Source organism: Amphiura filiformis, chromosome 1 (assembly GCF_039555335.1).
Source record: "Amphiura filiformis chromosome 1, Afil_fr2py, whole genome shotgun sequence".
NCBI classification, from domain to species: domain Eukaryota; kingdom Metazoa; phylum Echinodermata; class Ophiuroidea; order Amphilepidida; family Amphiuridae; genus Amphiura; species Amphiura filiformis.
Genome location: NC_092628.1, coordinates 23789260 through 23804688, shown reverse-complemented (window position 1 = coordinate 23804688; position 15429 = coordinate 23789260). Strand labels below are relative to the sequence as shown.

At 38.1% G+C, this 15429-nt stretch overlaps 2 protein-coding genes across 2 annotated transcripts in view; one reads left to right on the top strand and one right to left on the bottom strand.

Moving 5' to 3' along the window:
- LOC140172490 (complement C3-like) overlaps nt 1-7648 on the bottom strand; it is a 118132-nt gene extending 110484 nt beyond the window's left edge. The window contains exon 1 of the mRNA XM_072195660.1: nt 7447-7648. Coding sequence (XP_072051761.1) covers nt 7447-7520 — 74 coding nt within the window. The 5' untranslated portion in view covers nt 7521-7648. The remainder of the gene's footprint in view (nt 1-7446) is intronic.
- A 2251-nt stretch (nt 7649-9899) lies between these two features.
- LOC140157194 (uncharacterized) lies at nt 9900-12722 on the top strand. The gene is made up of 3 exons (XM_072180313.1): nt 9900-9921; nt 11135-11378; nt 12315-12722. The coding sequence occupies exons 1-3, from the start codon at nt 9900-9902 to the stop codon at nt 12667-12669; spliced, it is 621 nt and encodes a 206-aa protein (XP_072036414.1). The 3' UTR covers nt 12670-12722.
- Nucleotides 12723-15429: the final 2707 nt, after the last annotated feature.

Here is a 15429-nt window from a genome sequence, read left to right as displayed (position 1 = left end):
GACTTATATCCTTCAAATTAGACATGTATGCACAGCGTAGCAGCCGACAATCCTACACGCACGTGGTCGCGCAATAATGGTCGAGGGCTTTTATTACACAGCCGAGAGCTGTGTTTTGTTTCTTACGAGATCGTCTACCTTTCTTCTGTCAACCTTTACATTATTTTGCTCTAGCACTGACATGCTCGTACCGATTATGATATAAAATTGGATGGTTTGAACCCAATGCACAAATTTATTGGTCGAGCTATGAGTTTTAAAATATTGGACGAGACGTAGTCGAGTCCAATATTTTAAAACTCATAGCGAGACCAATAAATTTTGCATTGGGTGAAATAAACCATCCAATTTTATCATTATTATGTTTTCAGAATCTTAAATTAAAAGACAAAATTCGATTTTTTTAAAAAAATTTTTCTTGATTTTTTTTTTTTGTGGGGGGAGGTAAAAATCGACTGATCTTACATGCCTAGAGCAAAAAAAAAAAAAAATTGAAAAAAAAAAAAAAAAAAAAATTTGGAATTTTTTTTCCGCCTACTTCGGACTTTTTTGGCCAGCCCTACTTCCGAATTCCATAAGTTTCCGTAACATTTAAATTAATGGGGATTCATTTCACCAAAATTTATGACGATTCGTGTAGCGCTTCAGAAGTCTCAAAATCCATCGTAACTTTAGAATGTATTGTAAAAAACAGTTCACTAAAATTATTTACTAATCTGCACTTCCCAGATATTGCCTACCAACACTAGAGGGAAAAAAATGGGAAAAAATCCCTGTCTCATGAAGTTACGTGATTCGCCCGAGTCGTTCAGTAAGTTGCTTGAAATGATATAATTGAATTATGAGGGTTAAAAATATGAAGTAATAAAGTGTTTATAATGATATTTGATAGGCAATAAACTGATAAAGTAAGCGTAACTTAAGCTACAAAATCAGAGTGCAAGCCTGCAGCCAGTGCAAGAGCCAAGGCAACAGTGCAGTTGGGTGGACTATATTTGCCGATTTCATAAGCTTATCTAAAACCCTACCTTGTCTGTGCTAACATCATTCACACCTTACAGAGTCTCAAATTAGTTCAAAAAGTGATAATTGGCATTTGGCAGGTATAAATCCTCTGGTTTGGTCAGAAAATTTGATAATTTTTGATGTCCGATTGTGCGAGATTGCCGAATTCTGCAGCTTTTACGTAGTGGTTTAGCACCGGTTTTTACTAGTTTTTTGTACTTTCCAAAGATATTTCAACAAACCACATTAATTTCTTCATTTCTAAGCAGCTGAAACATGCATTTAGTACCCCACATTGTTGACTTTCAAGCCTAGAATCATGAAATTAAACATCTCTTTCCGCGTCCGTAGAAAATCAAATTCTCCCGGTTTGACAGCAAAATAAACAAAATCGAGTTCATGAATGAATAGTCTCATACAGTGCGTTTGTGTTATCTCTTGATCACATACGATCGGTCAATTTACAATACGTTAAAATTGGCGGCAAAATCAGCGATTTTAAAAATCACGGGGGATTGGGATCCAGGTGGCGCTAAAATTGGATTCGAAATGCATCCAATATGCTATTTTTTGACGTTTTAAACTGTGTGGAGAGGTATAGGAAGCAAGATTCTGAAAACATAATAATGACCTAACTTGGTCACAACCATCATTGACCATGCCCCTACATGTCACGTGAAAATTGTGGGGTCAAAGGTCACGCAGGGGTCATAGGGGTCAAAATAGTGATTTCAGCTAAAAATGCATCTTCTCCCACAAATTACGTAGGACAGTGACGCCACTTGCACACATGCATTGTTATTACCCAGTGTCTATGGGGTGTACACAGATTTGGGGTCAAAGGTCATTAAGGGGTCACTTCCGGTATAAATCGAAATATCTTCAAAAAATTTATTAGCTAAGAAAAACATAGGAGAGTGATGGTATGTTCACACATGAATTGTGTTTACCCAATGTATGTGGTATTTTTTTTTATTTGGGGTCAAAGGTTATTAAGGGGTCACTTCATGTATAAAACAAAATATCTTCAAACATTTTTATCGGCCAAGAAAAACATAGCACACTGACGGTATATTCACACATGAATTGATGTCACCTAGTGTACACGTGGTATTTTTTTCGGCGGGGTCAAAGGTCATTAAGGGGTCACTTTCGATGTCTGACCGAATACTTTCAAAATGCTTCTTTTCTCAAATTACACCTCGCAGGGATATGTGCCTGGTGCATATATATTGGCTATAGCCAGTGTCTATGTGGTGTAAAAATAATTGGGATCAAAGGTCATTTAGAGGTCATTTTAATTAAAAGACTTATATCCTTCAAATTCGACATGTATGCACAGCGTAGCAGCCGACAATCCTACACGTGGTCGCGCGCAATGGTCGAGGGCTTTTATTACACAGCCGAGAGCTGTGTTTTGTTTCTTACGAGATCGTCTACCTTTCTTCTGTCAACCTTTACATTATTTTGCTCTAGTACTGACATGCTCGTACCGATTTTGACCTAACTTGGTCACAACCATCATTGACCATGCCCCTACATGTCACGTGAAAATTGTGGGGTCAAAGGTCACGCAGGGGTCATAGGGGTCAAAAAGGTGATTTCAGCTAAAAATGCATATTCTCCCACAAATTACGTAGGACAGTGACGCCACTTGCACACATGCATTGTTATTACCCAGTGTCTATGGGGTGTACACAGATTTGGGGTCAAAGGTCATTAAGGGGTCACTTCCGGTATAAATCGAAATATCTTCAAAAATTTTATTAGCTAAGAAAAACATAGGAGAGTGATGGTATGTTCACACATGAATTGTGTTACCCAATGTATATGTGGTATTTTTTTATTTGGGGTCAAAGGTTATTAAGGGGTCACTTCCTGTATAAAACAAAATATCTTCAAAAATTTGTATCGCCAATTTAAAAACATAGCACACTGACGGTATATTCACACATCAATTGATGTCACCTAGTGTATACGTGGTATTTTTTTCAGCGTGGTCAAAGGCCATTAAGGGGTCACTTTCGATGTCTGACCGAATACTTTCAAAATGCTTCTTTTCTCAAATTACACCTCGCAGGGATATGTGCCTGGTGCATATATATTGGCTATAGCCAGTGTCTATGTGGTGTAAAAATAATTGGGATCAAAGGTCATTTAGAGGTCATTTTAATTAAAAGACTTATATCCTTCAAATTCGACATGTATGCACAGCGTAGCAGCCGACAATCCTACACGTGGTCGCGCGCAATGGTCGAGAGGGGCTTTTTTATTACACAGCCGAGAGCTGTGTTTTGTTTCTTACGAGATCGTCTACCTTTCTTCTGTCAACCTTTACATTATTTTGCTCTAGCACTGACATGCTCGTACCGATTTTGACCTAACTTGGTCACAACCATCATTGACCATGCCCCTACATGTCACGTGAAAATTGTGGGGTCAAAGGTCACGCAGGGGTCATAGGGGTCAAAAAAGTGATTTCAGCTAAAAATGCATCTTCTCCCACAAATTACGTGAGGACAGTGACGCCACTTGCACACATGCATTGTTATTACCCAGTGTCTATGGGGTGTACACAGATTTGGGGTCAAAGGTCATTAAGGGGTCACTTCGGTATAAATCGAAATATCTTCAAAAAATTTTATTAGCTAAGAAAAACATAGGAGAGTGATGGTATGTTCACACATGAATTGTGTTTACCCAATGTATATGTGGTATTTTTTTATTTGGGGTCAAAGGTTATTAAGGGTCACTTCCTGTATAAAACAAAATATCTTCAAAAATTTTTATCGGCCAAGAAAAACATAGCACACTGACGGTATATTCACTCATCAATTGATGTCACCTAGTGTATACGTGGTATTTTTTTTTCGGTGGGGTCATAGGTCATTAAGGGGTCACTTTCGATGTCTGACCGAATACTTTCAAAATGCTTCTTTTCTCAAATTACACCTCGCAGGGATATGTGCCTGGTGCATATATATTGGCTATAGCCAGTGTCTATGTGGTGTAAAAATAATTGGGATCAAAGGTCATTTAGAGGTCATTTTAATTAAAAGACTTATATCCTTCAAATTCGACATGTATGCACAGCGTAGCAGCCGACAATCCTACACGTACGTGGTCGCGCGCAATGGTCGAGGGCTTTTATTACACAGCCGAGAGCTGTGTTTTGTTTCTTACGAGATCGTCTACCTTTCTTCTGTCAACCTTTACATTATTTTGCTCTAGCACTGACATGCTCGTATCGATTATGATATAAAATTGATGGTTTGAACCCAATGCACAAATTTATTAGTCGAGCTATGAGTTTTAAAATATTGGGCCGAGACGTAGTCGAGTCCAATATTTTAAAACTCATAGCGAGACCAATAAATTTTGCATTGGGTGAAATAAACCATCCAATTTTATCATTATTATGTTTTCAGAATCTTAAATTAAAAGACAAAATTCGATTTTTTTAAAATTTTTCGTGATTTTTTTTTTTGTGTGGGGAGGTCAAAATCGACTGATCTTACATGCCTAGAGCAAAAAAAAAAAAAAATTGAAAAAAAAAAAAAAAAAAAATTTGAATTTTTTTTTCCGGCCTACTTCCGGACTTTTTTGGCCAGCCCTACTTCCGGAATTCCATAAGTTTCCGTAACATTTAAATTAATGGGGATTCATTTCACCAAAATTTATGACGATTCGTAGCGCTTCGTAAGTCTCAAAATCCATCGTAACTTTAGAATGTATTGTAAAATACATTTCACTAAAATTATTTACTAATCTGCACTTCCCAGATATTGCCTACCAACACTAGAGGGAAAAAAATGGGAAAAAATCCCTGTCTCATGAAGTTACGTACTCGTTCCGAGTCGTTCGTAAGTTGCGAAATGATATAATTGAATTATGAGGGTTAAAATATGAAGTAATAAAGTGTTTATAATGATATTTGATAGGCAATAAACTGATAAAGTAAGCGTAACTTAAGCTACAAAATCAGAGTGCAAGCCTGCAGCCAGTGCAAGAGCCAAGGCAACAGTGCAGTTGGGTGGACTATATTTGCCGATTTCATAAGCTTATCTAAAACCCTACCTTGTCTGTGCTAACATCATTCACACCTTACAGAGTCTCAAATTAGTTCAAAAAGTGATAAGTGTCATTTTGCAGGTATAAATCCTCTGGTTTGGTCAGAAAATTTGATAATTTTTGATGTCCGATTGTGCGAGATTGCCGAATTCTGCAGCTTTTACGTAGTGGTTTAGCACCGGTTTTTACTACTTTTTTTTACTTTCCAAAGATATTTCAACAAACCACATTAATTTCTTCATTTCTAAGCAGCTGAAACATGCATTTAGTACCCCACATTGTTGACTTTCAAGCCTAGAATCATGAAATTAAACATCTCTTTCCGCGTCCGTAGAAAATCAAATTCTCCCGGTTTGACAGCAAAATAAACAAAATCGAGTTCATGAATGAATAGTCTCATACAGTGCGTTTGTGTTATCTCTTGATCACATACGATCGGTCAATTTACAATACGTTAAAATTGGCGGCAAAATCAGCGATTTTAAAAATCACGGGGGATTGGGATCCAGGTGGCGCTAAAATTGGATTCGAAATGCATCCAATATGCTATTTTTTTGACGTTTTAAACTGTGTGGAGAGGTATAGGAAGCAAGATTCTGAAAACATAATAATGACCTAACTTGGTCACAACCATCATTGACCATGCCCCTACATGTCACGTGAAAATTGTGGGGTCAAAGGTCACGCAGGGGTCATAGGGGTCAAAAAAGTGATTTCAGCTAAAATGCATCTTCTCCCACAAATTACGTAGGACAGTGACGCCACTTGCACACATGCATTGTTATTACCCAGTGTCTATGGGGTGTACACAGATTTGGGGTCAAAGGTCATTAAGGGGTCACTTCCGGTATAAATCGAAATATCTTCAAAAATTTTATTAGCTAAGAAAAACATAGGAGAGTGATGGTATGTTCACACATGAATTGTGTTTACCCAATGTATGTGGTATTTTTTTTTTATTTGGGGTCAAAGGTTATTAAGGGGTCACTTCATGTATAAAACAAAATATCTTCAAACATTTTTATCGGCCAAGAAAAACATAGCACACTGACGGTATATTCACACATGAATTGATGTCACCTAGTGTACACGTGGTATTTTTTTCGGCGGGGTCAAAGGTCATTAAGGGTTCACTTTCGATGTCTGACCGAATACTTTCAAAATACTTCTTCAAAGGTTCTTTCGATAGTATTGATCAATTTTCTATAATAGATAATTGTCCTTTCCTTTTGATGCTAAAACGCTCGTTTATGTTGCATCAAGTAAATAATTAACTCAGATCCGTATAAATTGTAACTATTTAGCTCAGTGTCTTCTTTTTAAAAAGAACTATGTTACGGGTTACACATTTTGGACTCGGAAGGTTACGGTGATTAACTACTTTCCCGGGACTCCTTTATCGCCGCCTCTTCACTGGGCTCTTCATCGTAAAGGGTACATACCACATAATAGCTTTCCATAGACTTTACGTGCAAAATAGGGGTCACGTTTTAGGCTTTAAGTCGAGTTACGTCTCACTTTGAAATATATATTTGATATCATCTTAATCAGAACAAAATTCTGCATAACATATCTGAAAATGACACCAAATTTTAGGTCTACTTTTTGAGAAAAATAGCGCTATATAAAAAGGCCCGATTTTCCCGTGTGTACGTCCGACTGCTAACCGCGTTTTGACCTCGTGTGTTCATGTGCTCATCATCGTAAACATCACTCACATTTTCGCGTTTTCTGTTCAAATTAGTAGAGATCATATTCACAAGTTCTAGCAAAACACGATTTGCAACACTAGTAAAAGTGTTAATATTGTACCGATTTTGCACAATTTTTATGCAAAGTTGGGACTATAGGCGTGATAAACTTTTGCCGGAAACCGCTTCACAGGCGGATTTAGTAGTATGAACCCTAAACATCTTCATACCATTAATTAAAGAGGGCCATTTTTATTTGGGGTCAAAGGTCATTAAGGGGTCACTGCCGGTCCGAGACGAGAAACCATCAAAATACCTATTCTGCCACAAATAACATAGCAGAGTGATGCTACATGCACACCACGCATTGACATTAGCCAATGTCTATGGAGGGTTAATAAATTTTGGGGTCAAAGGTCATTAAGGGGTCACCCCTCGGCTGTGTTTGTGGTCTTAGACCACAGCTATGTCTAGTTAATCTTTTTGTTCTCACAAGAGGATACTTTTGAACTCTTTTAAAACCTATTTTTTCTCTCTAAGAGTGATATAGGTCTGTATTAAAATAATTTATAGCATAAGTTTATTATTCATCATATCAACACGAATTCTATTCCAGTAAAATTTAATTAAATTAAAAAAACAAAAAAAAACATGGTAAAGATTGGCTGAATTAACTCACCTTAGAGCTGCGGTTAGAACTGGCGAAAAGATAGCTACGGTCCAAAACCAGAGTCTGGTCCAAAACATGGTCATATGATAATAGGACCTTCAGTCAGGTGTAAAATAGTCGGCAAACCTATTTCGAATTCAATACTGAGAGCAGACCTAATAATAAATGTCTCTTGTTTTGTATAGGCCTACAGCCTAAACAGCGCGGCCTACTCCGGACTGCAGTTTTAGAACAGGCCTAAAAAAGACGGGAGTTTTATAGCAAAGTGTAGGCCTAGTCTTGGCTCCAAGTGGTGAACATGACTCGATTGTCCATTTATTACTTGGTAACAGTAACCAGTAACAGTCCGTCTGCGACGAAGTCTAATACAACCACAAGGGCGCCTATCACTGAACATGCAAGCTGATATCCGACCCATTTAACTATTGAAAAGCTGATTTTTGAGCAAAAGTTGGCAACCAATGACCAATCTATTTTTAAGAAAGAAAGAATAGTTATTAGCAGCCGACCCAAAGTGTTACAAATAAACACAAATTCCAACCGGCACAACCCAACTTGAAAAAAAAAAAGATCAAGGGAATATACCGACGCGGGATTCGAACCCACGACCTTTCGATCACCACTCACCAGACGGATGTTTATGGCAGTCGGAAGCCTGTTATGGGTTTGAATCCTGCGCCAGTACATTCCTTGATTTTTTTAAAGTTGGGTTGTGGGCTGGTCGGAATTTATTTTTGGTCTAATTGAAACACTTTGGGTTGGCTAACGGAACAATTTACTGTTCTTTCTTACTAATTATATTCAATTTCCTCAAGATAGGCGAGCAATCGTTCCATAAAGGCCTAATCATGTGCAGGATGGTAGCCCCAAACACACATTAACCATGTTTGTGAAAATGCGGCTTAACAGTCGGAAATGTTCGTGATTTGTTCATTTTGACTGCAAAATCGTGATTTTTAAATGCCTGTAGATTATTTTACCCAGGGTGGATTTTGGTCGATTTTGGATATGTGATAGAATATTTGAAGCCACGTCTGCCAGTACAAAAATTGTCGACTGAGGAATTAATTCCAGCAGACACCCTTCCAGAGCTCTCAGCACTCCCTCACTATCCCGGCTCACTATTTAGTTGATTTGCGAAATGATGAATTTGAATATATTTGTCAACGAATCAGTAGAATGTTGACGCCATGACTCCCCGTTTTACAGATTGACCTAGGGTAATCTGTAAAACGGGGAGACCCAAAAACGGGGACCCTTAAAATCACCCCATAAAGCTTCTGACAAATTTCTAGGGGGTGATTTTAAGGGGTCCCCGTTTTTGGGGTCCCCGTTTTACAGATTACCCTAGGTCAATCTGTAAAACGGGGACCCTAAAAACGGGGACCCCAACATTTTGTATATTGGACAATTATATAAGAAGTGTTTACTACTTTCATAAATTACATTTGTAATATTAGTATATCCATGATGAATATTTTGTCGAGATTTGGAGACTCATCAGTCTTAAAATAGAGTGAAAAAATAGGGGTCCTCGTTTTTGGGGTCCCCGTTTTACAGATTACCCTGGGTCAATCTGTAAAACGGGGACCCCAAAGTTGAAAAACGGGGAACCCCTAGAAATTTGTCGGTAACTTTATGGGTTGATTTTAAGGGGTCCCCGTTTTCGGGGTCTCCGTTTTTGGGATCCCCGTTTTATATATACTCCCGTTCTGCTGGGTTCAATCGCGTGTGTTCACCGAATTCCATCCGACCGAGTTGGTACGGGAATTCCCCTATAGGCCTACTACGCATCCAGCTCTTCTTCTTGTAATTTAGTATTCTATTGAAAAATTTGCAAAATGACACTTTGATGTTTTGCAAAAGTTCATTCTACAAATAATATACAAATCATATACTATGAAAACTTGCTTGATTTTTTGTTGTTAATGAGTTATGTACGTTTTACAAAAGTGTTGTTGTTTCAGCCCTCTTTACAACATAACTCAAGAACCATATCTATATAACTCGCTATTAGTGATCAATGCAATTTTTGCCAAACGCTGACTACCTTTTGCAAGATGCCGTGAACTACCAAATCGCAACAGTTTAAAAAATAGTAGCCATGGAAACTGTCATCGTTGTTTTGTTCTTATTTTGAGACAAATATAACTGACACACAAGAGGAATGGTATGGGTTCTATAAAGGAGACATGAGGGCGTCATATAATAAATTATAGGCCTAGGCCTATAGGTGTTATTTCCGTCCTATGGGTATGATTTTTCTTGGGGAAAAGCAAAATGCCCTAAACTTTCATTTTTGACCTTAACTTAAGCATTTTTGTTTTTCAAAATCGTGCATAATCAGATTCGAGACTTTTTAAAATTATAATATTGAACAAGCGATATTGATCAAACACTCATTCCCATATCAGGCCCCTATATGACCTTTTTTTTAATTCCTGAATTTGGGCCTGATTATCATGATTGATGTTGGAAGTCCCGGTATGTACTGATTCAAACTGCATCTGTGTAACACTTGACAATGCATCTGAAAACAGTTCAACATTGTGAGTGTATCTGGACTCATTTTTCAACGTGAACCGGCACAAACTTCTGTCCATCAAAGAAATGTGCTGCTATTGCTTGCTGTGGTTGGGACGTAACAGGCTTTTGATATTGTTGAATAGGTCCTAGTTGAAATGGTCCAATCATAGTAGGCCTGTTCATCTTCCCGCTGATTGGTAGCCATGCTGTATGAATCTTGTGTGTGAACGTTTAGCTATGTACGTTTCCATTCACATTCACACCTGATGGCCCCGCTGATGGCTGATGCGACACGCTTGACTTGTACGCGTTGGGTCCAAGGGTCTAACATTTGCAGCAATTTTTTCGTCGATAGTAGGTCCAAAAGATGAAAAAGTCTTGATAGACATACATGGTTTCTTTTGGGGACTTGAGCATGCCGTGAGTGGTTTGGTCTGATTTGGACTGCAGCTTTACTGCCGTGAGAACTTTACTTGGAGTCTTGTCTTCGTTACCCATCATCGTAGGCCTACGTTGTCAATATCAGTGCTTCTTCTGTCCTGAGGCTGAGCTGTAAACGTTCAAAGCTAAGGCCGAGACTGAGCTATATAGAATTATGGCAGTTTGAAAATGTGCAAGCCGCAGTTTATTGATGGCACTTCTGAAGTTAGCTTTTTTTTAAAATGAATTATGCTTACAGATAATTAATTCAGTTCACGTTCATGAAAATCATGAATGTTATCAACGGATAAATTTCCCGCACTTTGGATTGAATTTACGTGTTGGCGTGTTGAAACCTCAACAGGTCATTGACCGGCAGCACGCAGTCCGTTAGTGTGCTACGCGCCCTGGCGCGAAAGCCTGATACGCGTGCCGATGTGAAGCGCGCTGATGTGAAGCGCGCAGTGCGCTGCCGCGTAATTTAATTTCAAATTTCGTGTCACCACTTTCATGACTGTCCGTTGGTTGCAACTTGTCATGCTTGTCGTCAACGCCAAGGCCTATTTTTAATTCACAGACCGGGATTACAGCATACAATAACAATTAAATCTTCCTACATTTAAAAAACAGATTTCTACTGGTAATCATGGTCTCAGAACTTGATTCGGACTCACCGGCATCGTCTACTGCCGACACTAATCATTCCAGTAGTGTAGCTATTGAAGCTTTATTGAACTGAAACCTGCAACAGTCACCGATATCAACGGTAGCGGACAGGATGTACAACCAACCGTTAGTCCATCAAAACGTCGACGTTTGGAAAATCTGGTGCAAGGTCTGGCTTCGTCAACCACAGAGAGAGTCAGTGTCAGAGAAATGGAATCCGATCCTAACTTAAGGCCTGGTGATGTTATGGGCTTCCACCATGACATCTTTAACACGGATGGTGACCGAAAAGAGCTCATTGATTATTGTGAGAAAATGCTTGAAGAGTGGTGAGTATAGACAGACGCCCTACAACTTTACAAATATGATGGGCCTACTCAGGATGTATGAAAAAGAGCAAAACAAGCCCAGTAAGATCATGTATTGTATAAGCGACGTTACAATTTTAATTTAGTTTAAAACTTACATTTCACAAAACTTGATTGCGAATGAAACCGATTAAAATTACCTAGGCCTACAAAGTTGAACATTGATTGAGATTTTGTCTTTTTTTTCGAGGGAACAAGCATTTGGAATGTTGTATCTACTTTTACCTCAAAAGAGTGGAAACTTTCCCCATTTACCAGGTGCAACTGGGGGAAAAGACGGGGGGGGGGAAATACCCAATGTCCTTTTCATGCCGCCCATATTTGACAGGGAAACTGGTGCCAAAGCTCATGAGGGGGAAACTGGATATCGTGCATCAAATGATTTTGAAAAGAAATCAATTATAACGTAGGGCTATAATTACTGCACAAATTTTATAATTATAAGATCAACGCCATGTCCGTCTTCCGTTATCTTCTTAACATTTAGACCAGAGGTAATTCCTTCCATCCTCAGCTCACCTATGCATGGAATGTTCTACCTGGTTCAATTACCTCCTCTATAACCAGGCTGGACCGGCAGGCTGGGCTTCAAGCGGGATCGAGGTTAATAACTATCTGGGAGCCAACTCATGCAGCAGCGCTATCACACTGCATAAGGCTTGCATAGTTCAGACATAAAAAAGGAACAAAGCAATGCAGCAAGCTTTTGTTTGTAGTCATATTATTTATTAACCGAAAAGAAAGATGCATCAAGCAGTTACAGGCGAAAAAAAAAACTGCAAAATTTCTATAATGTATTTCCAACGAGAAAACTAAACCTTCGGGTACATGTCATTAAAAGAATAATAATTTGGAAATTTATTTTGAGATTTATTTTTATTTTGATCAAATTTACAGCAAAAATCCAACGCATCAGGACCATCCGACAGGAACAGAACTTGTCAGCATCAGCAGAGACGAAACGACTCCAACAGATCCAGCAGAAGATAGGTGGAACAACTTTGAAGACATGGACTCAGACCCATACAGAAATGCTTTTGACATTCACGATGCTTTTGAAGACCAGCAACTGAAATACGCTTATTATTTTGATGGAGAGCGATTTGTATCGATTCAAGTTATCATGGATGTTAATACTGGAGAATGCCAGCTGGTCTTGCCAATTGATCATCCCCATCATCTTGGCGTACCAGAGGAAGTGCCAATCTTTGAGACCAAACGTGTTCCTGTGGAAAACTTCAAGCAACGATGAGACAATGTATTTGCTTTGGAGACAAATCTACCATCAGAGCTACTTTTGGCCCTTTGTCGGTGCACACATCTATGATCTAGGGTGTGTGGCTGGAAGGAGAGTCTATTGAGATATTTGTGAAAAGAATGAAGAGGCCCTTCCCTTCTCAATAACTTTCTTATGAACAAGACACTGTAATTATTGTTAATAAAACAAGCTATACAAAATATTTATACTTTAGGTATATTTCCTATTCCAATAATTACGGTATGGTTTAAAATAATGATAAAAACGTAATAAAACAAACCTTTTGCTGAAATTTTGTGTGCCTGTTTTACCATTTTACCATTTTGGTGACTATTCAACTGGCATTCTACGATATCGTAAAAATAGAGGTTATCCAGAATGTTCGTTGAAGCCCTCCTATTAAAAGAGATTTCCCCGCAGTATATTCCCCATTCAAATCAACCCTATCTTTGGGTGTCCTCCCAAAACAAACAAAGTTAATAACACAGCAAGCACGGCATCAAAGTACGCTTTCCTGTCTTTGGGTGTCCTTTGTCTTTGAGTGTCCTCACAAAACAAACTAAGTTAATAACACAGCACACAAGGCATCAATGTAGGATTTCCTGTCTTTGGATCTTCTCACAAAACATACCAATAAATCAAGAACGTACGTAGCAAGAAAGATATCAACGTAGGCTTTCCTGTCTTTGGGTGTCCTCACAAAAAAAAATAATGTAATTAGTAACACAGCAAGCAAGGTATCAATGTATAGGCTTTCCTGTCTCTGGGTGTCCTCACAAAACAAATCAATCTAATGAAGAACACAACAAGGAATTGATGTAAGCCTTCCTGTCTTTGAGAGTCCTCCCAAAACAAACTAATTTAATCAATAATACAGCAAGCACGGCATGAAAGTATGCTTTCCTGTCTTTGGGTCTCCTCACAAAACCAACTATGTTAATCAATAACACATCAAGCAAGGCATCAATGTAGGCTTTCCTGTCCTTGGGAGTCCTCACAAAACAAATCAATCTTACTATAAATAGCGAATAGTTGTATCTATCTATCTATGTGAGTCCATGAAAGGCTCCGTCAGTTTCGATCCAAATGTCGCCAAATTCATACGGGAGATTGAGGAATATACCGAGACGGTAATACACTTTATTTATTTCAAAACGTTCAAGAATTGGCCTCAAAATCAGTGAAAATGTAGTCGGTTGCTATCCTAGGTAAACAGAGAATCTAATTAATTACACATCAATGTAAACTTTTCTGTCTTTTGGTGTCCTCACAAACAAACCAAGTTAATCAAGAACGCAGCAAGAAAGATATCAAAGTAGGCTTTCCTGTCTCTGGGTGTCCTCACAAAAAAACCAATGTAATCAGTAACACATCAGCAAGCAAGGTATCAATGTAGTCTTTCCTGTCTCTGGGTGTCCTCACAAATCAAACTACGTTAATCAATAACACAACAAGGATTTGGTGTAAGCTTTCCTATCTTTGAGTGTCATCCCAAAACAAACTAAGTTAATCAATAATACAGCAAGCACGGCATCAAAGTATGCTTTCCTGTCTTTGGGTGTCCTCGCAAAACAAACCAATCTAATCAATAACACAGCAAGCAATGCATCAATGTATAGGCGTTCCTGTCTTTGGGTATCCTCATAAAATAAACCAAATTATTCAATAACACAGCACGCAAGGCATCTTAGATTAGAGATAGGCCTATCACGAGAACCGCCCAACCCGAGAACCGCGAAATCTAGTTTATATTATAACTGAGCACCTAGTCTGAGTAAGCAAAATGATGATGCAACACTTTGAGAACCAGTTTATATTGTACCATATACAGCCTGTCTCAAAAAAAATTGTGCAAGTGAAAAGCGCCCTCTGTGGCAATTAGAAAATACTGTTGTGACATAATGCTTACATTGACGTCAAGGGCATAGTCTGAGCTCTCAAATGCCGTTTAGTATGTTCAACTTGCTTGTTTTAATCTCGAGATATGCTTACTTAACAACGAAAGGGTAATATCACAATTGTGCCACTTTTACTAGGGAAGAGTGCTGTACATGTAAATCAATGATTATCAAGAGTTCCTTCGTAAAATCAAAAGAATGCATCAATTACACAACAATACACAAATTTTTTTTAATGTTTTATCATAATAAAGGTATATTGATTCTATTTTTTTTTTATCTTACGACAAAATAAACGATAAAAATATATTTCACATTCTACTGTAAAATTAAATATAATGTGCATGTCAATGATTTTACCGTGGTAAATACTGTTCTTTTTGTCATTCAAGACATGTTAAAAAACAAACAAATATTACACACTTGTAGGTTAATGAACTTTGGCAAGTTCATGAAATATGACAAATTAATGAAATTAGACAAAATACACGCGCGCTGGCGTTGATGCGTCTAATGCACGAGCCCCCAAGGGGGGAGTGAATTAGACGCATCAACATCAGCTATCATTGATTTACATGAACAGCCCTATTCCCTAGTAAAAGTGGCACAATTGTGATTTTACCCTTTCGTTCTTAACTTAACATATCTGGAGATTAAAAAGAGCAAATTGAACAGAACAAACGGTATTTGAGAGCTAAGACTGTGCCCTCGACGTTGATGTAAGCATCATGTCACAACGGTATTTTCTAATCGCCAAAGGGAGCGCTTTTCACTTGCACAATTTTTTTTGAGACAGGCTGTACTGTATAGACTATATTAATATATATTAAACTGATACTGTTTATATTTATAGAAT

Coding starts and splice junctions, on each gene's coding strand:
- LOC140157194 (XM_072180313.1), top strand. CDS start 9,900: ATGATTGATGTTGGAAGTCCCG. Junction 9,922..11,134: donor GATTGATGTTGGAAGTCCCG/GTATGTACTGAT, acceptor AACCTGCAACAG/TCACCGATATCAACGGTAGC. Junction 11,379..12,314: donor GAGAAAATGCTTGAAGAGTG/GTGAGTATAGAC, acceptor TCAAATTTACAG/CAAAAATCCAACGCATCAGG.